Genomic DNA, 24,780 nt, shown 5'->3' with positions numbered 1-24,780 from the left:
CCTGTCTTTACTGTCCACCGTTTAGGACTTGAGGCACCCGAGAGTCCTCAAGAGGCTCCCGCGAATCCGTCGACAATGTCAGGGGTGTCAGGGTTGATGCTTGGCCGTCACCAACCTGCTGGACCAACCGGGACGGCCAGTCCAGAATTGGGCATACTAGATCTGTCGAGACAACTCAACTAGGCTTTGGCGGGGTCGTGGTCGGGTGACGCAGTCAGCAATCCAACGCCCCGCGCCAGCTCGACTCAGAGTACTGACGCGTGAAAGAATGGAGAACAAGTCGAAACCAGAAACAACGCCCGCCAACGTATCCGCCACACCAAGAGTGATGGAGTCGTGAGAGCCCAGGCGCGCGAGAAACTCTTGCTAGTGGCGGCTGCGTCATCACTAGCCAACGCGATGCTGTAAGGCCATAGCCAAAAGCTCAAAGCGCGACGCGGGGTCCTTGACTGGCGATAGCAGACGTGTGACGGATGCCCAAATCGACCACTGATATGCCAAGCGGCACTCAACTGACGCCTAGTGGTGGATGGCGCCTCACGGTAGACAGAGGTTGTCGTTACCCTAATGTCCTTGCAGGGGGGTAGGGCCACCGAAGTTGCGACTGCTCAGCGTTCTGAATGGCCCGGCCTCGTCTCCATCACACATCCTTTGTGCGTTTCGTGTTCCTGCACAACTACTATGGTACCCACTAGACGAGACCAGAGGCTTGCACAGCTGGACCCGAGAGGACTCACTGGCGCGCTGGATACGACGCCCGTATGCATCGACATTATTCGAGCACACTCACATGTTCGCCGCTTCCAAGGAATCAAGTTGTGCTGCGAACGGGAGCCACCAACCAGTGGCCCCCTCGCATGCCGTTGACTTTGGTTCCCACTCGAGGAATCCAAGGGCTTGTACGGATAGAAGAAGACGCTGGTCTCCGAAAGAGGAAATGCGGCGCATAACGGGGATAAGTGGGTGTGCGGCCTCCGCCATGGCCCCTTTCACAATCAATCCAATACTCGGACGAATGAATATTCTGAAAGCTGCGGGCTTTTATTCTTAGAAAGCTGGGCCTACGAATACATTACAATAACGCTGTAATTATGTGCCTGAAGACATCGGATGGATGAGCCATACACGGCTTCCCCAGAGCTGTGCAATACCACCGCCCAAACCCACTGTCTCTCCAGCTTAATGGCGACTGACAAGTTCCGTTCGTCTCTGCGGCTCGGGCATGAATGGCGACCGGCTGGCTTCCCTGGTTGTCAATGTCAATGCTTCTCGGGCAGCCCAGCAATCGCCGTGATGCTCCGCGTTTCGAGCCTTTCGGAGCAGTCATGGTCGCCAGTCTGGGGAATTCAGGCACGCCCAGTTCTGTTCAGCCGCTCCAAATAATGAAAATGGATTACGACTGTACCTACGAGCCGCGAAACTTGCTGGGGCATCAGCAGAGCCACCGTGATCAAGGAGACGAACGGCAGTTGGCGTCTTGCTCGCAAAGGAAACAAGCTGCCCTTTCTTCTGGGAGCCGCTCTCGTCGGGTGTTGCCAGTGTCATTGCCGCTGTTGCAACTACAGCTGCTAGACTCAAGTGATCAACAACAGGCGGCGCAACGCCCTCCAGTCTTCGCTGGTCTGGTACCTTGCATCCGCGTCTCGGCTATGGTGTGCTGCGGGTGGGCTAGCACAACGAGCGATACGACTGGCGTGCAGCATGAGTGTGTCTGCATGTGTGACTGTCGACAGAGGGCCCATCCAGCGAATGATGGTGCCTGAGAGTGTGGTCGAACACGCGCCAGACTGAGCTGAGATGGCGAGTGACAATCGAGGAAACCTTTTGTGCTAGTTGTGTGGACAGTTCTATGCCTATCGGCACGCGCCATCCACTTGTGACTTGAATTGCCGTCCTATCAACGAGCACAAAACTCTCGGGTTTATGCAGTTCTGCTGAGTTACCTCGATGCACACTTTGCTCACTGATCAGCGAGGTATCTCGAACCTGTCTCATCTTGCATACTCTGTTAGTGGTAGGCCGATTAAAACTACCCTATGCATTCTCTGTCCCTGAGCGTATCACTCGGTGCCAGGCTTCAACGATTGAGGAGCCGCTATGGCTGGTTGTACTTCGGCTTAGTTGGTACCTTGACAATGCAATTGCCTCTCCGTATTTTGAGCAAAACGGAGCATGGGCTGGACCTAGTCCCACCATTCCCCAAAGCTGGAGGAGCCTTTCATCTCGAACAAACGTCACCGGAGCGGATGGCACCCTCATGCACGGCGGCAGGCAATAGATGTGTATAGTGCTGCTCCGTGCTCAGGTCCAGATGGCATTGCGACGCCCGTCCATGGCCGCCGTCAACGCCATCTGCCAGCGTTGGCTTCGTTGCTGTAGCTGTCTGAGAGCATCATGACGGCTGGTCAGGGCTCTGGCTCAAGTCAGAACTGCTTAGGCCTTGGGGAAGATGTCAGCCGTAATTCCGGTCTAGAGCCTACTAGTGATAAGTTGAGGTTGGCATGTCCTGCAGAAAGTATGGCTTATTTCAACTGAAAACGCAGAGGCCCTGACGGCCGGGTTGTTCCTGCAAGATGTCGTATTTGTGCATCTGCTGGCAACCAGCAAACTATACGGTTAGTTAGCCAGTCATGGGCGGCCATTTCTTGCGGTACAGAGAATTGGTTCCAGGTTGAGGTCGAGGATCCTGCCTCGAGTACTTCAAACAGGCCAGCTCCAAAGAAGAACAAACCAAGATCCGTTGTGGTGGACATTTTGAGCAGAGAGCAAAAGAATCCCCTGGCATGCACGAGAACTCGCAGGTCGTCAGGTACCTTACAGCCTGCGGTACATCCGAGCCAGGCTTGGGGGCCCATCCGGTCTCTCCTCGTCCGTTTCGTCGTTTTCTGGGCAGGAGACGTATGAGGGACGGAGAACGGAGAACGGAGCTCGTGGCTTTCCTGGACGGTTTGCTATCCAGAATTAGAATTGGCCTGGTGGCTGCGCCATCTTCTCGTCCTAGCCCACACACACACACACACACAGCATGCCACCCACAAAACCACACAACTCATCATCCGGGCCAAAGCACCAAAGCCCACCAACACCCACCCATCTGATGTTTCCGCTTGGCCCCAGAGCCAGACATGCAGAGGGGATACAGACAGGACCCACTTATGACACCGTCTCGTCCGTCTGGTGTTCCTGTTCCTGGTCCGTCGCCGCCGTCGCCCGTCCATCCACCCATTTTCTCCGATCCATCCACTATCTAGTGAGTGTGGCGCTCCACCCACACATCTATGCCCCCCCTTCCGAGTCCACGCGCTAGACACGGAAGCCCATCCCAGCGACCGCAAGCTACGTACCGACAGAAGAGGGATTCCGGTACGTATCTCGACACACCCTAGCCGGGTCGTCTACGTACATCAATCCACAGATACGTACTCCCCTACCTTACCCCTGGCCCCGGTCAACTTGTGTGGGTGAGACATGCCTGCGTGGAGAGGGAAGACGAGTGAGAGAGAGGAGACGAGGGGACGGGGGTTCGAGGACGAGGGTCCGTCTACTCAAGGTGCGCTAGGGTCTGGGATGGTCTGGTCGGGTCTGCCACTTGACTTGGTACTCGGTGTCCTGTACCATCGGCCTATCGACGACTTTTATCTTGCGCCAGTCGGTTGATCTTGGTCTCTTTTCTACTTATCCCCCTTCACCACCCACATTCATTCCTCTCTCGTTATTTCATGATCGACACTCCGTTCGGCTACAGCGCGCTGTGACCTTTTCTTCTTATGACCACTCGGTTCTTCCTTCTTTTGAGACTCGACATTTGGGAAACACTTCGACCTGCACGAACCATCCCGTCCTTCCTTTAAACACAACAACTCAGTACCCATCAACCGTCTTCGAGCCCGTAATAACCAAACCAGTCAGCTCTATCACGCCTTTTCGACCCTCCAACGATATCTTTTGAGAACTGAAGAGAGAGATTGAAACACTCGGGACGAGTTTCATGTACAACTAAGACAACCCACACTTTCACTCACCGAGTCATCAACACCTAGACGGTCATTGTCCACCAACGACCCGTCGTCCTATCCTTCACACAGAAGAAACTGAAACCCACCGTCATTAGGCCAACTGCCCATCACTCAGTTCGAAAGAACCTCAAAGTGTGCAACATCAACAACGCAACAACACGCAATACACGATTTAATCAGTGAAGGCGGACCTCGAAAACCCCGCCGACTAACACCCCAGCTCAACACGACAAACTTGTCTGGTGCGTTTTGAAATGAGCAATGAAAGAACAACGGATGGAAGAAGCTAGGAACTGATTATCAAGTAGACGCATCACAATGGACGCAACCATGATGACGGCCCAGGCAATGGGACAAGCTCCCTTCCTATACTACCGCCCCGAACAGAAGCTCGACACCTCGAGGCACCGCGGTCACTTTTCTCAGCAGCCCAACATCTCCCAGCACATGGCCATGTACCCCATGGTTCCCACCCTGCCTTCAACGCCCATCTACTCGCGTCCCAACTCGTCCTGCTCCCAGCCCATGGGTCCCACGCTGTACAGTAACGGACCCGCGAACATGACGCCTATGGCTTCTCCTCAACCCATGAGCCATAAGCCCGCCATCATGCTCGAGACGGAGATCTACAACGAGAGCCTCTACTTCCCTTCGACGCCGCCGCTGTCGACGTGTGGCAGCACCATCAGCAGCCCCAACGCTAGTTACGATCTCCTCCAGACACCGATGAACCCTATGTTCTCCGGTCTGGATGGCCTCGACGGTATGGATGGCTTCAAGGAGACGCTGGAAGTGCCTGAGAACCAAGCCGTAGACTGGAGCAGCTGCGGGTCACCCCCGATGACACCTGGTAAGTTACAATCTTATAGCGTGAAATTCCCGCCTCGTTGCGCATCGAATGGGCCCTATTTGCTTTCACTTTGCCAATTTAAACACTTTTGCGCTGCATGGGCCTTGGCGGGTTTTTTGACCCCATTCCCAGCGGTCTGGGTGGTGGTTGCCGGAAGCAAGTTTGGCGGGGCACTTCGTGGGATTTACTTAGGAACGTTTTTCGGAGGCTAACTCAATTTGGCAGTCTACCTCCAAAACCAAGCAGCCCAGGTCCCCTCGCTTAACACCAACACAAGCGACCTCCTGTCCACCGCATCTTGCCCTTCGCTTTCTCCCTCACCCTCACCGTACGCCAGGTCTGTCGCCTCCGAACAGGATCTTGACTTTTGCGACCCTCGCAATCTTACTGTCGCTGCTGCACCCAACACCTCCAACCCGACCTTGGCGCCCGAGTACTCTGCATTTACCCTCGGTGATGAGCTCAGGAGTGAAGTTTCTGCCAAGACCCCTACCTCGGCCCCTTCTCAACCGACTTTTGACTTCAACCCTGCCATTCCTCACGGCCTGCCCGCATTTGAGGACCTGAGTGACTTGGAGTCCGAGGACGACTTTGTCAACGGTCTCGTCAATCTCGGCGACGCCCATTCTGCTGAGGTCCGCCGCCCTCGCGCCTGCACCGGCTCCAGCGTCGTCTCCCTCGGCCACGCCAGCTTTATCGGCGAGGAGTTCAACTTTGACGAGGCTGAATTTTCCGCGCCCGCCTGCCTTCCCAGCCCTTCTTCCTCCTGCTCGGACAACGACTGCCACCAGGTCAAGCGTCGCAAAGTCGTCAAGGAGACGAACGAGCCTGCGCCCAGCATGAACGCAGCCTCTGAATCTTCCCAGGCTGCCAGCAGCGAGCAGCGCTCCAACAGCCAGGCCCCCGCTTCCGAGGCCAACAGCTCCTCCGACTCTGAGTCCAACTCTGCGCCTCTCCCGGCTCCCGTGAACCGCCGCGGCCGTAAGCAATCTCTCACCGAGGACCCCTCCAAGACTTTTGTCTGCGAGCTTTGCAATCGCCGTTTCCGCCGCCAGGAGCACCTGAAGCGTCACTACCGCTCCCTCCACACCGGCGAGAAGCCTTTCGAGTGCCACGAGTGCGGCAAGAAGTTCTCCCGCAGTGACAATCTATCTCAGCATGCCAGAACCCACGGCAGTGGCGCCATCGTCATGGAGCTCGACGACTCAGCCGTCCACTCCTTTGACCACAGCATGATGGGTCACCCCGAAGACTATCACACTCTTGGCAAGGTTCTCTTCCAGGTTGCCTCTGAGATTCCCGGAAGCGCCAGCGAGCTCTCCTCGGAAGATGAGAACAGCAAGAAGAAGCGCAAGCGCTCCGACTGAACGGTCTGAGTGACTTGTTTTTTTTTTCGCATTCAATCTCCAGAATCGAAAGCGATCAATCATCGCTCCCGATCATGCCCGATACGACTTTGATGACGACAACTTGTTTTTTTTATTTTTTCCTTCTCAGGCCAGCCCCCGCTATATTTTGCGCGGACAGGTCTCTAGGGTAACACTAGGTGCCCTTCCACAGGGGGACCGTCATGAACCACCAGGAGACAATCCGCCTTGGGAAGGGCCACATGTGAAAAGTGCAAGCGGGTTTGGGCATTTCCTAATCAACGCATTGTCTTCACTGTATCAGTATTTGCGACGCCAGACTCGCCGAATCCTTTCACAGGTCTCGGGAAAACGGTCAGCGTTGAAGGGATGCGTTGTTTCAAGGGCAGCATTGATGATCACCAACAAAAGTTCAAGAACGCAAGGGCAAAGGCAAGAGCAATCCGGAACCAGGACAACGGCGTGTAACGGCGGACTTTGTTTCAAACAGACACAGCAGCAGCATGATTGTTTATTCGTTTGGTCTTTTTTCGGAGACAGAGCAAGGGAAGACACAGAGACACTACCCAGACTCAACATCCAATTTTTTTTTTTTGGTAGCGGCCAAAGCGTACTTTTCTCTACGCTCGTTGTAATCTCTCCAGCATGTTCGGAGGCCGGCAGCCAGCATCGCATTTGGAACATGAGAACTTTCTTCTTGTGCGCGGCACCCGATTTTCGGGATCTCCCCTGAGAGTACCCGACTTTGAGTCGTCGCCTTCATGTGTTTACTTTTTTCACCATCCAGTTGGATTCTTCTCGTTTGCGCTCTTATCTGGTTGGTCGCGGATCCAAATCATTTTGAGAGAAGACGGTGGAGGCGGGGGAGGAGGAGGGGTGTTTGGAGTGCTGGTCACCTCATCATCGGACAAACAGAAGATGCTTTTTACTATTTTCTTTTCGCCGCAAAAACAACTTTGTAAACCTGTACACACAAAACACATTTCTGAACACCACAAAAAAAAGACAACACTTTTACGCGCTGCCAAAAATGAACCTTTTCTCCCTCAATGTGTGATCTGACTCGGGCGCGAACAACGTGACAATGTTCTAGTTCATCGATCGATGGGGGCTTGACTCCCACATTCCTAGACATGGTCTGGTCCAAGACACCTGGGTTCCAGGCCGGATGCCGTCATGCGTGTTCACCAATCGGATGTTTTCTTACTTCTTTTTCTTTCTTGCTGGGCTTCCCGTTCCATTTCTCTATTTCTTCTTCCTAGTCTTTTCTTAGGTAGGCATTGTCTTGTCTCGCGGGCGATCGCTGGGCTAACACCACTTCCGCAGTACAGAGCTGAGAGTATCCGTACACTTGTTTATACCTACCTGCCTTAGCGCCGCAGCCTTAACCGAACGAGTCCTCCACCCTACCGACGCCCCATTGGCCCCCTCCTCCCCCTTCAACGGCGGACGGCATTTGCAGTGACGTTTTTTTTCTTCCTTTTCTTTGTCGGGCACTCGGGTCCAGGGCGTTGGTCTCACTTCCTCCCGGGGAACCATACCTGTCCGAGAAAAAACTAAACTTGGGTGCGACTAAGTGGGTTTGACTCATCACGTAGCCTGATGGCTGGAATTGAGGGGCAGGCGCTGGTGGTTCGCGTCTTTGTTTGTCCCGGCCTAGGTACCTTACTACGGATACATAGCTAGGTAAGTAGTATTTAATGTAGGTAGAGAGGCCCGCCGGGAGAGCTCCCCCTCCGCCCCATCATTCTCGGTCGCGGACTGAGGTCCGGCTGTAACTGTTCCATTTTCACGAGTCACAGGTGATTTTTTTTTTCCACTTTGGACAAGTGCGGCGAAGGCAGCTGCTATGGCCGACAACACGTGCATTCCGGCGGGTTTGGCAAATCTGCCCAGACAGCCTCTTCCCTGATGGGAAAAGGTCCACCAAACGACTTTTTCGTCTTTAGCAGCATGAAAAATGAGGAGGTGTCGTTGGCTGAGTGGACTTGATGGACCACGTGCTGCAGCCCACGCATTTACATCTCCACCGTACCCGGGTCTGTACACTGCGCATTGATGCGTAGCAACAACAACTGGGACCCAGGACTAAAGTCTCACCGCAATCATGCCATCGACGGTAAATGGATCGGGGATTACGGGTGGCTTTATTCAGACTTCTGTCATATTCACTTGTTTGCTTCTTTGCATGGCGGGGCGGGGGATGATGTGATGTTGGACGGTGGGTGGGTTGTTTTTAGAAATAAAGGCAATGTAGCTATATGTACGAGTACCAGGAAAGAAAAGCCGACGGTCAAAGCTTTTTCTTTATTCTGGTTCGATGGAACGGCACGGGCAAACCAACCATCTTTGACGGTTGGCAATTAATGCGGCGCGAGTCGCAACGGACATTGTCAGCTGTTTTGTCAGCAACGACGCATTGCAAGGTCGTATAGCGCGCTGCAAAGGACGCTGACCGACCACCAACCGATACGAGAGAAAATAGAGGGTGGGGAGGGCCGGCGGCGAGAGTGGGGGAGTGATATTGCTTCGTTCGGTTGGGTTGGTCGATACGGATATTGCCATGTCGGCACTTTTTTCTTGTTCAAAGGTCCCTCGACTCAACCCCGGACAACCACCGTAACACAGTACAACTTTACTCTGCCCACCTGCTTGAATGCCTGCCTGCCCGGCTGGTTGGAAAGTCCACCGTTGGTTCCGTTTGGATTTAATATCGAGTCCATCTTGGGGGCCATGTAACCTGGCTCGTGTACCTGACTAACGCCGCGGAACGCAGAAAGTCAATCTCGTGCCTACCGCAGCCAAGCCTCCCACTAGCCCGTGCCACTACGCATCCTTCTTAATCGATAATTCGATATTGCATCTCTACTACCTGCCTGCCTTGCTAGGCTCGCTCGGAGCAGGAAGCAAACGTACATGGGCAAGAGAGCACGGATAAAGATGGAAAATCCGTGTTGGTGGTGGTGACAGGACTATTGGCTCTGTTCATCTTAACGGCCCCCGCGATGGAACGGCAAATTAAAAGAAAATGGCAAAGGAACGTTTAGCAGAACGAGATGTGACGAGACTAATACTTGCTGTTCTCTCTCTCTCACCGCTTCATGAGGATCAGAGGATGTCTCGTGGTCTGAGCTTGAGTACCCAGATGCGTCTCCTCACCTCATTCCCATCTTTGCTCGTTATTTCTCTCTCTCCCACAATAATGAGTAAAAGTTTTCAGGAAAACGTCTTGATATCCATCCTGCATTGACCAAGCTCTCTGCCAGGTTCTCTGATGGACGAGGGGAGTTGGCGGGGACTGTGGATTGATCAGGCCTGCACTTGAGATGATGGACTGGGCTTATCAACAAGGTCTTGTGGGCTGTTGCTTGAAGGATGGTGCTTGAACCGTGCTCGTGGACTATTCACTTCCCTCTTTGCTGATATGCACTGCAAGAGAGGACAGCAAGCCTGAGGAAGGCCACTTGATGGATATAATGGCGATGATCCGTTGGCGGGTCTCTCGACGTGGTATGCCTGGGTGACTTCACAAAGAAGTCCTTAGTTGTCTTGATGTTTGCCGATGTGGATGATACCTGACGAAATGATAGTGATCCATCACCACCATCCAACATCCATGGATTGGGCTCTTTTCGCAAGTTGATACGGATAGTCATGCTGCCCTTACCACAGTAGGGCGAATCGGGCATCTCGGGTATACAAAGTCGTCGTGCCGGCGCCCCAGTCTTGATGGATATGTCCCATTGAACCCGCAACCCGTCCATTGCCTCTTTCCCTCCACCTGGCACTTCTGTCTTAAGCGAGTTGCTCACGAGTCGAGCTTTTCTAGAATCCTACATGGAAGTCATGGACGAGGGGTCGGCGGTGTAAGGTTGACTGGAGGGGGGAGCTGCCCATCAGCCCATGAGGCATGAAGCGAACTCCAGCAGCAACTCCAGCGCAATCTTGGAGCGGCCCGCCCAGACGAGGGGTATCTTCAGAGCAGACTCGAGGTGGAGGGATCTCGGGAGAGCAAGAGAAGTAGAGGGGATACCTCAGGCACAGACCTACCTACCACGGCAGGCCCGCTAATCTACAGGCCCGTCGCCGCCCGCGACCCCAAGGTTCCCCTCTCAGGCCAGGCCAGGCCCCCTACAGACAGCGGAGTTGAGGATTCCCTCATCCTGGGAACCGAGGCGTTCGAGACGACCGGGCCCCCGGGCCAGGTTTTGGAATTTCCTCAGGCCGAAAAGCCCACCGTGGTCGACCAGTCCCGAGGCCCCAGCGCCGCGGAACCGACCGGGGCCCACGACTAATAACCAAATTACCACCTTCCCCCCCCCATGAGCCGAAGGTAACCCAGACAGCCAGCCCAGGCCTGGCGAAGAGGAGAAAGAACGGCAAACGGGGTATTGGAATTGGTTTGGCCAGTCGTTGTTGTCGTCTCCGTCACGGCATTCCCTCATGCAACACGTGTTGTAATGTACCGTATGCTAAAAACCCCCCAAAGGCCCCCGGGCAGCATCCACCGATGGGCAAACAACGAGACGAGGCCGGCCAGCCGGGTCCCGATAGAGGGAATCGCTGCAAGGAATGGCTGGAGGAAAGGGTCTCCATAACTTCTATTGCATACACCTGCCGTGCCGTTTTGGCGGGTACCTCACCACGCCTCACCTTGTACTATGTATACGGAGTACGGAGTACGGATACCGGAACAGGGAATAATTCGACGAGAGCTGGAGGCATCTTGACGGTTGACAACGACCCAGCATCTACCCATGCAATCGAAGGAATTGCGACGTCCATTCCTTACGTCGCATGGAGCATTCTACCGGCGGACAAGTTCCATTTACTGTGAGCGAGGCAGGTACGGATACCACTACCACCACATCAAGATCATTCTCGACCTTCCATTGCCAGTTTACCGTTTTCTCCCGCTTTCCATTTTGGGCTCCATTTCCAACGGGCTGTCCTTATTAGGTAGGGCCCCTTTTTTTTTTTTTTTTTTTTCTCCCCTGCTCACAGGTACTGTAGGTCCTCTCCTTCCCCTCCATACCAAGAAAACCGTACCGGGTTCCTCACTGGCTCCGAGTCGTAACATTCAACCACTTCATCACTCATCGCCTTCTATTCGTGGTCCCGGCCTCGCGACGCCGCGACGTCCCGAATACGGTGCTCCTAGTCATTCAAGGATTCCCTTGAGGTCTAGACGAATCTGTCATTCCCCATCTCGCCATAGCTCCGTGGCATGCAAAGACAGACGGGCCCGTCAATTTCGGACCACTGACTATTGCACAAAGCCTTCCGCGCATTATCATTCACGCCCAGACGCACACGCCAGCGCGAGGGCCTGCACAGCACGGATCACGGGCACAAGGCACAAGGCACGCCGCACATACACGGGCGGCGAGACGCACATGCACGAATCCCCAGTCCTACCGTCTGCATAACATTGGACACCAGGCTGAAGTCTGCCTGCCATGTCATCCGAACAGCTCAATGTCATCGCCCTGGTCTCGGGCGGTAAGGACAGTTTCTTCTCCGCCTTGCACTGCCAGAGAAACGGGCACCGACTCGTGGCACTCGCTAATCTCTTCCCCTCCGCCTCCGTCGGCGCCGGCCCCAACGCCACGCGCTCGGCCCCAGGGACCGTCATTCACAAGCCCGCGCGGGATCACGTAAAGGATGAGTCTACGCGGGTGGAAGAAAAGCAGGAAGAGGGGGAGGCTGGTAAAGGGGCCGACGACGAAGCCGACCTGAATAGTTTCATGTACCAGACCGTCGGCCACCAGGTCATACCCTTATACGCAGACGCCACCGGATTGCCGCTCTACCGGCAACCCATCTATGGCGGCGCCAAGTATGAGGACAGAGACTATGATTCCCATGCCGTGCCGTCGCGTGACGGCGACGCGGGTCCCGAAGTCGACGCGGACGAGACGGAAAGCATGGTGCCCCTCCTCCGCGCCGTCATGGCAAACCACCCAGAGGCCAACGCTCTGTGTGCGGGAGCCATCTTGTCCACCTACCAGCGGACGCGCGTGGAATCCGTCGCGCTACGCCTAGGTCTCACGCCGCTGGCGTACCTGTGGAAGTATCCCGTGCTACCCCCGGTGGTTTCGGGAGTCGTGGAGGACGCTCAGCTGCTTCACGATATGGCGGCCGCCGGGCTCGATGCGAGGATCATCAAGGTCGCGAGCGCGGGGCTTGATGACGACTTTTTGTGGGAAAAGGTGAGCAGCATCACGGGCGCGTCGCGCGTCAAGCGTGCCCTCAGGAGGTTTGGCGCCGCCGAGGGTGCCGTGATAGGCGAGGGGGGCGAGTTCGAGACGCTCGTGCTGGACGGCCCGCCCGGCCTGTTCAGAAAGGCCATTGAGGTACCGGAGTCCGGCAGGCGGACCGTAAAGGAGGGCGGCGGGACGTCGTGGTTGAGCTTTCAAGGGGCGAGTGTCCGAGAAAAGCGAGCCCCTGACGCGGGCACGGGAGAAAGCTGCTCCCCGCCCCGGGTGCCTGATGCCTTGGATCATCGGTTTCAGAGTATCCTGGATTCACTGCTTGCGGCTCGTGATAACCAGGTATCGATATCGGAAGAGACACCATCCGTCGATGGCTTCACCAAGGATGATGGCAGGACACCGGTGCTGCCGAAAACACCCTCGGATGATATCCACTGGTCTTTTGGTGCTCAAGCGGGATCGGGTCAGGGCTCGTCTGTCGAGCAGCAAACCGAGGACATAGTACAGCAAATTCGGAAGCTCCTTGCTGACCACTCTCCGCCGCTACCCACCACGGCCATCACCAATACTATTATTGTCCTGGAGTCGATGTCGGATTTCCCGGCCATCAACAAGATCTACAGCGAACTGTTCCAGCACCCTAATCCTCCGTCCCGAGTCACAATATCTTGTGGCGATCTGCAGGCCGGAAATGCCATTGACGTTCACCTGACCTTAAAGCCAGCGTTGGAGCCTCGTGAGCGGAATGGGCTTCATGTGCAGTCAAGATCGTACTGGGCGCCTGCCAATATCGGCCCGTACAGCCAGGCTATCGATGTGCCCCTGAGGAGCGGTCAAGATACGACACACGCCCTTGTCAGAGCGGTGACGATTGCAGGCCAAATCCCGCTCGTCCCGGCGAGCATGGTCTTGCCCACGGAGAAAGAGGGCAACATGGAGATGCAAATTGCACTGTCTCTGCAGCACCTCTGGCGCATCGCCACCGAGATGAAGGTCCAGCTCTGGACCAGTGCGGTGGCGTACTTCCCGCGCACGCCGAAGGAGGCGGACATGAGACGGCAAAGCCAGCTTGCCGAGGCCGCGTGGAAGGCCGTCCACAAGGACGACGAAGATGAGGACGGAGAAAACGACGGAAGCGGGCCCGACTTGTGGGACCGCAAGTTCAACCCGGCGTACATGTCGCTTGGCGAGGACGCCGCGGCGGCGCAGAAGCTCCCGGATTGGTCCTCCATCGCGACGGCCGACGGAGATTATGGAGAGGCCGACGGGCCCGTCCCCCCTTTCTTCTCCGTCGAAGTTGAGGAGCTTCCCCGCCAGGCCGGTGTCGAGTGGCACGCCCACCTCGGCCTCGCGCGCGTCCCCTCGTCGTCCGTCGAGTACCGAGCCTCGGACCTCGCGCCCTCGACCGACGTCCCTTTCTACAGACGCGTCTGCCACGTCGTGGTGTCGGGGATGCTCGTCCACTCCACCATCTCCTGGCTCGCCGTCTCTGGCCCCTCGACGCGTGCGCCGGCTTCCTTTGCCGAGGTGGAAGCGTGGATGAGGCGGGCGTATCGCGAGTCCGTCGGCGGCGGTGGCGAAGGTCATGGGCGGACTGCGGTAGACTACCCGTATCTGATGTACCTCAACGTGCCAAAGTGTTCGGTGGCCGCGGCGGCCCCGGCTGGGTCTGGGGAGGAAAAGGATAGCATGACGGCGTATGTCAAGGCCAGGTCGATTTGGGGAGTCGGTGGCGAGGAGATACTCGCTGTTGGGCTGTGGAAGTAAAAGTGGCGACTTTCTATCCGCAGAAACAAAAAAAGTAGTTATATTGGCAAGGGGGTTCAACCAGAGTTGTGTTTATGTGACTTGATCGTGGTTTCTCTTCCGGGGAGATAGAGGGAGGAGCTGAGTTGCGCCGACACAAACACAGTTTTCAGCCTCTTGTGAATTTGCTATATACTCCAAGTCCAGGATTTTGGAAGGGCATGGCCTGTCTCTCAACTCTCAGATCCCGACTTGTCAATTTTCCAACGTCCTCGCCGCGCGAACCCACAGAAGTCGTGGCAGAATTGTGCTATGCCCCGTATCCTCTGGTAGGAAAATCACACTAATCTCGTCGACTTGGTGTTTTTCAACTTCAATTTTCAACGCTCGGCAAGAATTACAAGGTTTTTTGTTTTCTTCATTTTTTTCTCTATGAAGGCCCCGAACTGAAAACCGAAATAGGGGAACGTCTCTTGTCCAAAACGAACCCGGATGTCTACTGCCGGCTGCAAAACGTTGAGCAACAAAGACGGACGGGAGTGAATGGCGTTACCTGCTGCTCTCGACGACAACTCAACTGGTGTATGTGTATACATGTTAGGCTTGAAAGTGCGAATGCGTCATCCATTACCCTGTAGATAGGAACTGAGTAGGAAAGAGAATCAGAGGCAGTGAGGCATCACGATCGCCATTGGCCATACAGGCTCTAGTGTTGAAGGTGCTTTCTTCTACCTCGAGCTGCTCCTCAGCTATTTTCAAGGATATGAGACGTATACCAAGGAGAAAACTCTGACTACGTGGGAGAATAGGAAGAATTATTTATGCTTGGGCCGTATAATTATTGTCTTCATCGTCAAACATCGTTCTTAATAGTCTAATTAGCAAAGCCCAACAAGCTTGCGATACCCCAAACTCCATGTTGCTCCCGCGCGCTTTCTCCCTCTCAGGCGCTCTGAGGATCACAGCCTCATAGCTGACATCTTCCAATCTTATATTTAATTGGGCTCACGTCGTCATTCAATCGTTTAGATATCTTTACTGCCTGATTTCTCTACTACAAAAAGCACTTAAATACATGTACGGGACTATGTACCTCGTCTATTTAAGACCTCCTCTCAAAGCCTGCAAGGTCATAAGAGTGGTTCAGGGTGTAGAATATAGACTAGTAGCCATCACCGCTAGGAGTTGCAACAACCCTAGCGATCCTGAAAATCAAGCCGGAATCAATATCAACGGGGAAGTGTCCCAATCTCGGTTTTCAAAATCGATTTATAAAAGCCTGCTTCTCTATGTCCCCCTTCTTTTCCGTAGTATTCAGTGACTAAATACTAGCTTTCGGGCTGCCGCAGTACCTAAGTTCAGAACCACGGTGACCATCTGCAGAGAAGTGGAACAAGTCAGGGAAGTTGTCGGAATGATCGAGGAGATCTTCAAGTGTGTGTTGGAGGGTCGAGTCGTCACCCGTGCGGCCGAGAAAGAGCTGTATCAAACGGTCTCGGATTGTAATGGACCGGAAGTAATGAACGGCAAGGCTATCCTCCCTGCCCTGCGGACTTATTTCAAACGACCTGAGCGAATACATGAAACTATCTGGTCAGAGGATCGTTGCCATTAGAGTAAGGCTTCACGTATCGACTTTTGCGACGTACGAGATGGCATTCTCAACAAAGTCTCCAATCGTGACAGTTTGAGCTACCTGTCAGTCGTTGTGCAATCGATGGCCGAACGGCCTCGAAGCGCTGCATTGGCTCATCATTGTGTCTCTTCGGGCCGGCGTCGACCCAGGACTTTACACAAAACCACAAGACGACTCCGCACTTCGAAGGTCCCTAAAGGTCACATGGGAAACTTCTCAGAGAGGTGCTTTGCTTCCGATTGAATTCTCGATTCTTCACACGGGCAAGCCTGATTAGGTATGGTGAGGCAGCACTCCGTAGGCTCCAATGAGTGAATTGTCCGAGAAAGACTAATGAGTTTGCAAGATAGCAATTCATCTCCGCTGTGGAAGGATGGGTGACATCGTGCTAACTCTAGGCTGCGAGTGAATGCACGGCGAGATTGAATGCAATGTGAAATATTTTGCAACTCGGGTTTCCAACTCGGAACTAGTCAAAGTATTGACTTTTGTGGCAATCAACGTGGGATTGAAAGTCTTTTTGCTGTTGTGAGAGATAGAAGTGAGGTTGGCGACAGCCCGTGGGCCGGCCGTAGGTGACCCGTACAGCCGCCCCGATAGCCGGTACGATTAGCGACGGGTAGTACCCCGTGCCATCGGCATCGGCGGGGTGAGCGGCTCCCCCCCAGAGATGGCCTGTATCTTGGGATGGTCGGCGACCAACCAGCCGACAGACGGGACCCCCTCCGTCCGAATGGATATTAAAATCAGACAAAAGCTTTGGAGGGGCTCGAGCTATGTCATGGGGTTCTCTCCCAAGACGTACACGTTGAAGACGCAGAAACTCGACTCGTCTCGTCTCATTTCTTACAGGAAAGAATTGCACTTGCCAGCCTCATCTTGTCCAAACTCTATCCCTATCCTAGATTTTCCATCACACTACGGATACTACTCCCGCCCTCTCAGTCCTTCACCGTCACCCTTCAAGGTCGGTCCCCTTTACCGCATCCACCGCCGCTGGCCGAAAAAGTGCGCTAGCGAACGGCGGCATTGCATGAGGAAAATGGCACTAACGCACCTCCATTCAGCCGCCTTGCTTCCCATACCTACCGCCGAGCTCAACGGGGAGGAAGTTTTCCAAGACCTTAGTTTTGGGCAAGAAACTTTTAGTGCCCTTTTTCCCTTTCAAACTCGGCTCTCCCCTCTTGATCACGTCACCCGACCCTTGTTCTGGCGTGAGGACGCCATCTTCAGACCCCGTTTCCCGCTCTGTCCTGCCTGTTTGTCTGGGGGCACGCAGACGCCCATGTCTCGGACGTGATGGCCTCCGCCCGCGATGATGCCGCATCGCCGCCGGCACCAGCAGCAGCAGCAGCTCCTCCTCCTCCTCCTCCTCCTCCACCATCGTCCGATGCCCATCAAACACAATCCCAGTCCTCTGCGACCAAGCCGCCGCCGCCGCCTGCTGGAGGGTTAAGTACGCGCTCCTCCTCCTGCGACGGACGCTCGCCAGCGTCGCCGCGCTCGTTCTCCCGGAGGCAGAGCACCAACGAGCGCATCAACGAGATATTAGAGGTACGTTTTAGCTCTCGCTTCTGCATCTACCCATTGCAACCGAGGACTTGGAACTGTGGGACCTCTGTGTGTGTACATTTCCGCATTGCTTGGCACCGACCCTTCTGGCCGCCAATCCAAGGCATTCTCTGAACCCTAGTTATTTCGACCTCGTTCAAATCTCAGTTCCCTTGCTGCTCGTCCCGGTGTTCTGATTCCTTTCCATTCCGGGACCCGTCGCCCTTCATAGTCCTCTGCCAGCCACCCTTCGTACTTCTACTTACACCTCCGTCCTTTGCTCAAACAGACAGCACGAGGCCGCGCACAAGCCATGGGCGGCGGACTCTCAACTCCTCGCTCCGCACCCGTCAGCCCCCCGCGCCACTACTCCCGCGCGGACGGCTCCCACGATGAGAATGTGGGCATCATCTCCCGCGGTCCGGACCGCAACTACCAGAGCATGAACTCCGCGCCGACGTCCACCGTTACCACCACGGCGACTGCCCCGGAGCTGGCCGACATGCGGCCGCGCAAGTCGATCCAGTCGACGAGGAATCATCTGTCGGCGCAGGCCGAGGAGGAGGAGGATGAGGAGGACTACGATGCCGCGGTTGCGCGGCAGGACCGGGAAAGAGAAGCGCAGACGAAAGAGCCGTGGTACACGATCTTGCTGTCCGGCTTCCAGAGCATTGAGCTGGAGAACAAGGGCAGCGTGGCCCGCGATCACCTGGCGCTCGGTACGTATGGCCTCTAGGTCGGGTACCCTTCTGGGGGTAACTTGATCCACGACGGCACATTAGCTCCAACTAACCGCGATGCTCCTCATTACAGAACGAACCTTCCTCGCATGGCTCCGCACATCCCTGGCCTTCGCCTCAATAGGCATCGCCGTAACCCAGCTCTTCCGCCTAAACTCGTCCCTCTCGACCCCGGGCACCGACGACCCCAACAGCCACACCCTCCGCCAGCTTGGCAAGCCGCTCGGCGCGACGTTTCTGGGCATCAGTATCCTCATCCTCTTCCTGGGGTACCAGCGTTACTTCCGCGCCCAGCAGTGGGTCATGAAGGGCAAATTCCCCGCGAGCCGCGGCACTATCATCATTGTGTCTCTGGTGGCTTTTGCCCTGATGGCCGTGAGCTTGGTCGTGGTTGTGGTTGTGAACCCAACGAGCAGGGAGCGGTGACCTTTATGCATTTGAAGTCTACATTTACGCCTATTTACCCTTTTGTCTTGAAATGAGAGCGTCCATTTCCGAAAGCCACATGTTTATATAGCATGTACTTGATTCAGAGGTTACGTAGCAAGGAGCATGTAATATACCCTAACGACTCACGATTTGGAAGGCTACCGTGAAGGGAGTTCCCCGATATAGATGTGAGAAATCGATGCAGAAATATATCACCTGCTCTACCAATCTCTGTCCGACGCGAAGCCATAAAGGGTACCTAATTGCATCAATGGCTTGTTCCAACATTTAGGTGTCCGGCTACGGCAGCTGTAGCTGCTCCTCGACCTACGTGCCTACCCAAGGTAAAATGTGTTTGCATTTCCCCTCCAACCTATCAGATGACGTCAAAAACCGAGGTGCACCTCACCTGCGGGACCCGCACAGAACCACTTACAACCTTCACGGCTACATACACACACACACACACACATCCTCTCTCCACTGAGACAACCTCACATCCCATCTCACGGCCTTAGTACGATCTCTCATCAAACTGGACCCGCACGACATGAGATTATAATACCACGAACCTCAAAACAGGTAGCCCACTTCGGAGAGAGCATCAGGAAAAAAAAATATCTCCAAATCACATAGGACACAGGGAAAAGAAAAAAAAAATGTCACCATCATCAGAACCCATCTCCCCCCCCTCCTTCGCAACAACGCAACTCTCCCTCCTCGCCTCAGAGCTCGCAGCCGAAGTCGCAGAATCATCCGCCCTCGTCTCCGCACACTCCCCAACAGCCCTCCAACGCGCAGGCCTGGCCCTGCCCAACCTCGTCGTCGGCGCCCGCCGCACAGGTCTAGGCGGCCGGACCGTGCTAGAACTCACCCCGGACACCGCCGTCTCCTCCGCCACCGGTGAGCTCCCGGAACACGGCCTCCGACCGGGCGACATCGTGCTAGTCTCGGAGCAGCCCGCCGGCAACGCCAAGAAGAAGGAAGTGAAAGAGCTTGAGAGTAAGGGAGCCCGCGGCGTCGTGACGAGGGTGAGGAGAGAGGCTGTTGGGGTTGCTGTCGATGAGGGGAAGGGGGAGGAGAGGGAGTTTACCGGCCGGGTTTGGATTGTCAAGGTCGCTGACGATGTCACGTACCGAAGGTGGGCTTTCCCCCCTTTGATTCACCTCCTTTCCACTGTTTGTGTTGTTTTTGTGAGTTGTATGCCGGAGAGTTTGAGGTTTGTAAGCCGTGCATCACTGGAGGCCAAACTTCATGCGAGCAGGCCAAGCCGCCCGTTACTGACACCCGGCTATGACCTGGGTCAAGCAGCGATGGCTTCCCTAATCTGAGGCAAAACCAACTTTACATTATGCAAGAGAGAGACAGGACTGACGAATTGCAGAATGAGTCAAACCATGGGGAGGCTCGAAAAGATGACGGAGGCAGAGTACACCGCCTTCATGCGCGTCCTCTTTGGCCTCTCAAGCCCGTCACCGGTGCCGCCGAACCTGGCATCCGACCCTGACCTCTCCAAGATCCAATGGATCGACCCGTCCCTGAATGACTCCCAAAAGGACGCCATCCGGTTCGCGCTGGCATCGCGCGAAGTAGCCCTCATCCACGGACCGCCAGGCGTGAGTCTGCTCACTGTTCCCCCCTACCGTGGGCTCACAACGAGGACGCCGCAACTGACAAAGACCTCCTCCTCCTCCCATTAGACCGGCAAAACCCATACCCTCATCGAGCTAATCCTCCAGCTCATCAAGCTTAACCTCCGCATCCTCGTCTGCGGTCCCTCCAACATCTCCGTCGACAACATCGTCGAGCGCCTCGCGCCGCACAAGATCCCCATCCTCCGCCTCGGCCACCCAGCCCGCCTCCTCCCCAGCGTCCTCGCCCACTCCCTCGACGTCCTCACACAAACCTCCGAGGCGGGCGCCATCGTAAAGGACGTCCGCGCCGAAATGGACGCCAAGCAGGCCTCGATCAAAAAGACGCGCAACGGCCGCGAGAAGCGCCAAATCTACGCCGACCTCAAGGAGCTCCGCAAGGAGTTCCGCGAGCGCGAGCGCGGCTGCGTCAGCAACCTCGTCCGCGAGAGCAAGGTCGTCCTGGCGACGCTGCACGGCGCGGGCGGTCACCAGCTCCGGGACCAGCAGTTCGACGTCGTCATCATCGACGAGGCCAGTCAGGCCCTCGAGGCGCAGTGCTGGGTGCCCTTGCTCGCGGCCAAGAAGGCCGTCTGTGCCGGCGATCATCTGCAGCTGCCGCCGACGATCAAGTCTCTCAATGTCAAGGTGAAGGCAGCCGCGGCGGCGGTCCCCAAAGAAGACGCCGAGAAGCACATCAAGGGCATGACGCTGGAGACGACCCTTTTTGATAGACTGCTCGCCCTGCATGGGTCATCCATCAAGCGTATGCTGACCACGCAGTACCGCATGCACGAAAGTATTATGAGATTCCCGTCCGACGAGCTCTACGAGGGAAAGCTCATTGCTGCGGAGGCAGTCAAGGAGCGCTTGCTAAAAGACCTACCGTACGAGGTCGAGGACACGGAAGATACCAACGAGCCGTTGATCTTCATTGACACGCAAGGGGGCGACTACCCCGAAAGGAGCGAGGATGATGACAAAGACACCGTCAAGAAAGCAAAGTTCAGCTTGCATGGGGAGAGCAAGAGCAATGAGATGGAAGGAGCTCTGGTTCGGCAACACGTCCAGAAGCTGGTCGACGCCGGAGTGAAGCCAGAAGACATCGCCGTCGTGACCCCTTACAACGCTCAGGTACGTCTGGCCAAACCAACCCCTTAATTCCGCATTCGTTTCGAACTGGGCCGTCGCGAAGAGCCGCAAGCATGAAGCTGACATCGGATGAACCGAACAGCTCGCCATTTTAGCGCCCCTGAAAGAACTGTTTCCAGGCATCGAGCTGGGCAGCGTGGATGGCTTCCAGGGCCGTGAAAAGGAGGCAGTCATTGTCAGCCTTGTACGGAGCAATACCGAAGGAGAAGTAGGGTTCCTTGGCGAGAAGCGCCGACTGAACGGTAAGCTCAGGAGTGATGAACCGGCCGTCCGCTGGGAAGATCCCAGCATTCGGCTAACAGTAGCGCATGAATGTTAATGCGCTCTAGTGGCGATGACGAGACCTAAACGGTCGCTGACGGTGATCGGAGATTCAGAGACAGTCAAGAGGTCAGTCTGTTTGAGAAGTTGCTTCTTTCCCCCCTCTTCTCTAGCTGGTTTGGGGCGTTTGGCGCGGAAACCTCTGCACAGATGGCTCAGGCTTGTCCTGAGACATTTGCTGAGCCGCGTCAAACGTTCAACATCTCGGGCCTGTTTCTTCTTTTTACTAACTTGGTTACGCCACAACCAGAGGCAGTAACTTCCTCAAGAGGTGGACGGACTTCCTCGAGGAGAACGCTGATCTGCGTTATCCGGACTTGTCGTCACTTCAAGGGTCCTGAAAGTCCAAATTTGGGATGGTTGGGGAGGCCGCGGGTTGGCGGCGGCACCGAGGGCCATCTTCCATGCAAGTCCCGCCCCTCCCCAATGTCAACCTTTATGCGACGAGAGGACTCGTGGCAAAAAGGACCAGACGATCTGGAATACCGACGAACCGGCTTCGTCGATATGGTGTCCCGCTTGGAGCGACCGTGGAGGGCTGGGATGAATCCTTATGCGATGCGATGTGCTGGTTCCCCAATGTTGCCGAAAGAGGAAAGGCTGCATTGCCCGACTTTTGGCGCGGCGTATCGTAGAATTTTGAACCGGTCGTCAACCATGCTCGCGGCCCACAAGGGGGGAAGGGGTAGGGTACGTCCGTTGACGCAAGTTGATGGGCGCTAGGGCACAGGCTGCTTGCATCGTGTCATAGTCCTGGACCAACGGACGAAAGAAGATCGGAGAGAAAGACTTGGGAGTGGAGGGACGGGGGCACAGGTGTCAGCCGTCAGTGGTCACTGATCAGACGAAGAAATTGGTATCCATGTATGTTTCAGGTTACTTTCCACGACAGCGACCTGTGCCATCCTTGTTCGCGTGGCCAGACCCGCCAAATTCTCCTACCGAGGAAGAGGGTATGCTTGACTTGTATCCGTACGTTGCTTTGAAGACGCAAAGAGATTGTGTGCTGTAAAATTAGTGGTGAATTCGGGGCTCCTTATTACGAAGTAGGGACACTCGTAGAGTCTCGGAAAGCAGATCTGAGGCTGCGGCTGATATTGAGTTTCCCGCACCCCAAACTCAACAGAGCACTCCCAATCCTTATTGGCGCAAAATATCATTTATAATCTGACGAGGGGTCTCTCTTTCGCGTTAGGTAGTCTGAAGCCATGTCTGTAGTAAAGACGAAACGCAGAGTTAGTTATGCTGTAACCCATCTCGTTTCTCTCGCTGCGTGGACTCCGCGTGGCAAGCTCATCCTGTTAGCTTTCGCATCTATCGTTATCAGGGTTGCACCGCATCATCAAGTCGCTCCCAGAAGAACGGTTCATCTCCATATATATGAGACGAGACCAATTCCGGGGCAAACCACCAATTGGATGCGTGTTCCGCCAGCTGCGAGAGCGCCGGCGAGTAATGTGCTTCCCTGGGCCAGTATCACCACCCATGCCGATTATTATACTCGGCTCCTATAGATGCCGGTGCCTATGGGCTCTGGGCTGACGGGCGATCATAAGTCGGTTGTCTCGCTATATGATGCTCCGCCGAGGTCTGCTGGGCCAGCTGATCAAACCGTTGCCGGAGCGGGACAGAATCTCTGATGTTGGATCGATGTCGTATCGGGAGCTACATTGACTGGGTGCGAGTATGTGCGTGGCTTTCTTACCGCCCACGTACCAGGCACTGCATGATGTTTGTTGGTTGTCTACGAGGGAACCGCTCCGCAAGCTCCTGACTGAAGCTATATCATGATTACGGCACCGGAAATAGCTGGATTGTCAAGATTCTTTGACGCTTTGCCATGTGAAGTGCCGGCAGATAGTCATGAACCAGAAAACAAAGGGAAAGCCTACTCACAAAAGAAGAGTTGCTGTGAGTTCATGGTGCCTTCAGCCGTCGCCAAAGATCCCCACGAGTCACGGTGGACAGGCTCAAGAAGCCAGCACGCGCTGCGTTGCGGAGGAACTGTCCACATCGATACGAGTCGTAGAACGGTCGTCGAGTGTCGGCCAAACATGGATTGGCCATTAGCTAGGCAGACAATAAGAAACACCGGGGGCTCTTCTCGACGGACAAATGCCTGCAGTCCATGTGGTTGTTTAGCCTCTCAATGTTGCGATGTGGGGTTCGGTTGGCCTCTGTGCAGTCGTGTGGATGCTGGGCCGCCTCTCGGACGCGAAGATGCTGCGCGTTGTCGACGGGGGGGCTGGAAGACGCGGCCGGGGAAGGGTTTCGCTCCTCCAAAAAGGGGGCCAAGGTGAATTGTGACGAAAACTGCTTCGTTCCTAGAACTTGTGCCGCAGCCTCCAGAAGTTGCCGCTGGTCTGAACCAAGAATAACGCAAGTTGGTGGCAGGTTTATGCAGGAGGACGTGGCATGTGGTTGCAGCGATCCGAGTAAGGAATGCTCCGTCGTAACCTGCGGCTCGGTGGCACATTGGATTCGTCCGGGACACTAGCAATCACATCTCTGCAGCATTGTTTCTGACGAGCTGAAGCTAGCGCTACCACAAGGATGGAAAGTCGTTGGGCAATCGGCATTCGATCAGCTAGAAGGTGGAGTGACTGGCTGTCAGGTTTGACGGCGGCGGCGGCGGCGGCATCCGACCACAAATAAGATAGTGCAAACGACCAGGCAGACGAGAGAAGTTAGTGCCGTTGGTGGCAGGATCCCCGAAATCCAGCATTCCGTTTACCGCAGCCTTCGCTCACTTCCTATTGGGGTCAAGGCAGGCATTCGCTGACTCTAGCGCGGCGTCGTGATATTGGATGACTAGTCGGCGATAGAGGTCTTGGATGGCGGGATCTGGGACGCCATGTGGGTGAAGATGCTAGCTAGCCTTGGTCGATTTCCGATGGTATTGATCAATAGCTGTCAGACTAAAAGTCACAAGCACTGTCGGTTAATGATTGGGATATTATCACCACCCTCGAACAGCATGGCTTTGACCTCGTCCGCCGCTCGTCCGACGACTCGATGAAGGGCTGGGATCCAAAGACGAGACTCGGGAGACAAGGCCTGTCGCTGGTCGATGCCCCCCGTTCGGCATGGATAGAGTCGGGGTTTGGTAGCGACAAGGCCAAGAAC

The 24,780-nt window shown here is 55.4% G+C and overlaps 5 protein-coding genes across 5 annotated transcripts; all 5 read left to right on the top strand.

Moving 5' to 3' along the window:
* Positions 1 to 4,334: 4,334 nt before the first annotated feature.
* Positions 4,335 to 6,233, top strand: CORC01_05795 (uncharacterized protein; the record flags this gene model as incomplete). The annotated part of the gene is made up of 2 exons (XM_022617437.1): positions 4,335 to 4,866; positions 5,092 to 6,233. The coding sequence occupies 2 exons, from the start codon at positions 4,335 to 4,337 to the stop codon at positions 6,231 to 6,233; spliced, it is 1,674 nt and encodes a 557-aa protein (XP_022476048.1).
* Positions 6,234 to 10,136: 3,903 nt separating this feature from the next.
* On the top strand, positions 10,137 to 10,528 carry CORC01_05794 (uncharacterized protein; the record flags this gene model as incomplete). Its single annotated transcript, XM_022617436.1, has 2 exons — positions 10,137 to 10,225; positions 10,312 to 10,528. 2 exons carry the CDS (start codon positions 10,137 to 10,139, stop codon positions 10,526 to 10,528), a joined length of 306 nt encoding a protein of 101 aa, XP_022476047.1.
* Positions 10,529 to 11,692: 1,164 nt separating this feature from the next.
* Positions 11,693 to 14,215, top strand: CORC01_05793 (uncharacterized protein; the record flags this gene model as incomplete). Its single annotated transcript, XM_022617435.1, has 1 exon — positions 11,693 to 14,215. The coding sequence occupies one exon, from the start codon at positions 11,693 to 11,695 to the stop codon at positions 14,213 to 14,215; it is 2,523 nt and encodes an 840-aa protein (XP_022476046.1).
* Positions 14,216 to 17,129: 2,914 nt separating this feature from the next.
* CORC01_05792 (uncharacterized protein) lies at positions 17,130 to 18,547 on the top strand (the record flags this gene model as incomplete). The annotated part of the gene is made up of 3 exons (XM_022617434.1): positions 17,130 to 17,384; positions 17,671 to 18,100; positions 18,195 to 18,547. The coding sequence occupies 3 exons, from the start codon at positions 17,130 to 17,132 to the stop codon at positions 18,545 to 18,547; spliced, it is 1,038 nt and encodes a 345-aa protein (XP_022476045.1).
* A 662-nt stretch (positions 18,548 to 19,209) lies between these two features.
* CORC01_05791 (uncharacterized protein) lies at positions 19,210 to 21,995 on the top strand (the record flags this gene model as incomplete). The annotated part of the gene is made up of 6 exons (XM_022617433.1): positions 19,210 to 19,691; positions 19,935 to 20,166; positions 20,251 to 21,315; positions 21,416 to 21,575; positions 21,663 to 21,723; positions 21,905 to 21,995. 6 exons carry the CDS (start codon positions 19,210 to 19,212, stop codon positions 21,993 to 21,995), a joined length of 2,091 nt encoding a protein of 696 aa, XP_022476044.1.
* Positions 21,996 to 24,780: the final 2,785 nt, after the last annotated feature.

This window comes from Colletotrichum orchidophilum (genome assembly GCF_001831195.1).
Source record: "Colletotrichum orchidophilum strain IMI 309357 chromosome Unknown Scaffold_41.1, whole genome shotgun sequence".
In the NCBI taxonomy this organism is placed as follows: Eukaryota; Fungi; Ascomycota; class Sordariomycetes; order Glomerellales; family Glomerellaceae; genus Colletotrichum; species Colletotrichum orchidophilum.
Note: the sequence above shows the minus strand (reverse complement) of the source record. Positions and strands in the feature narration are given on the sequence as shown.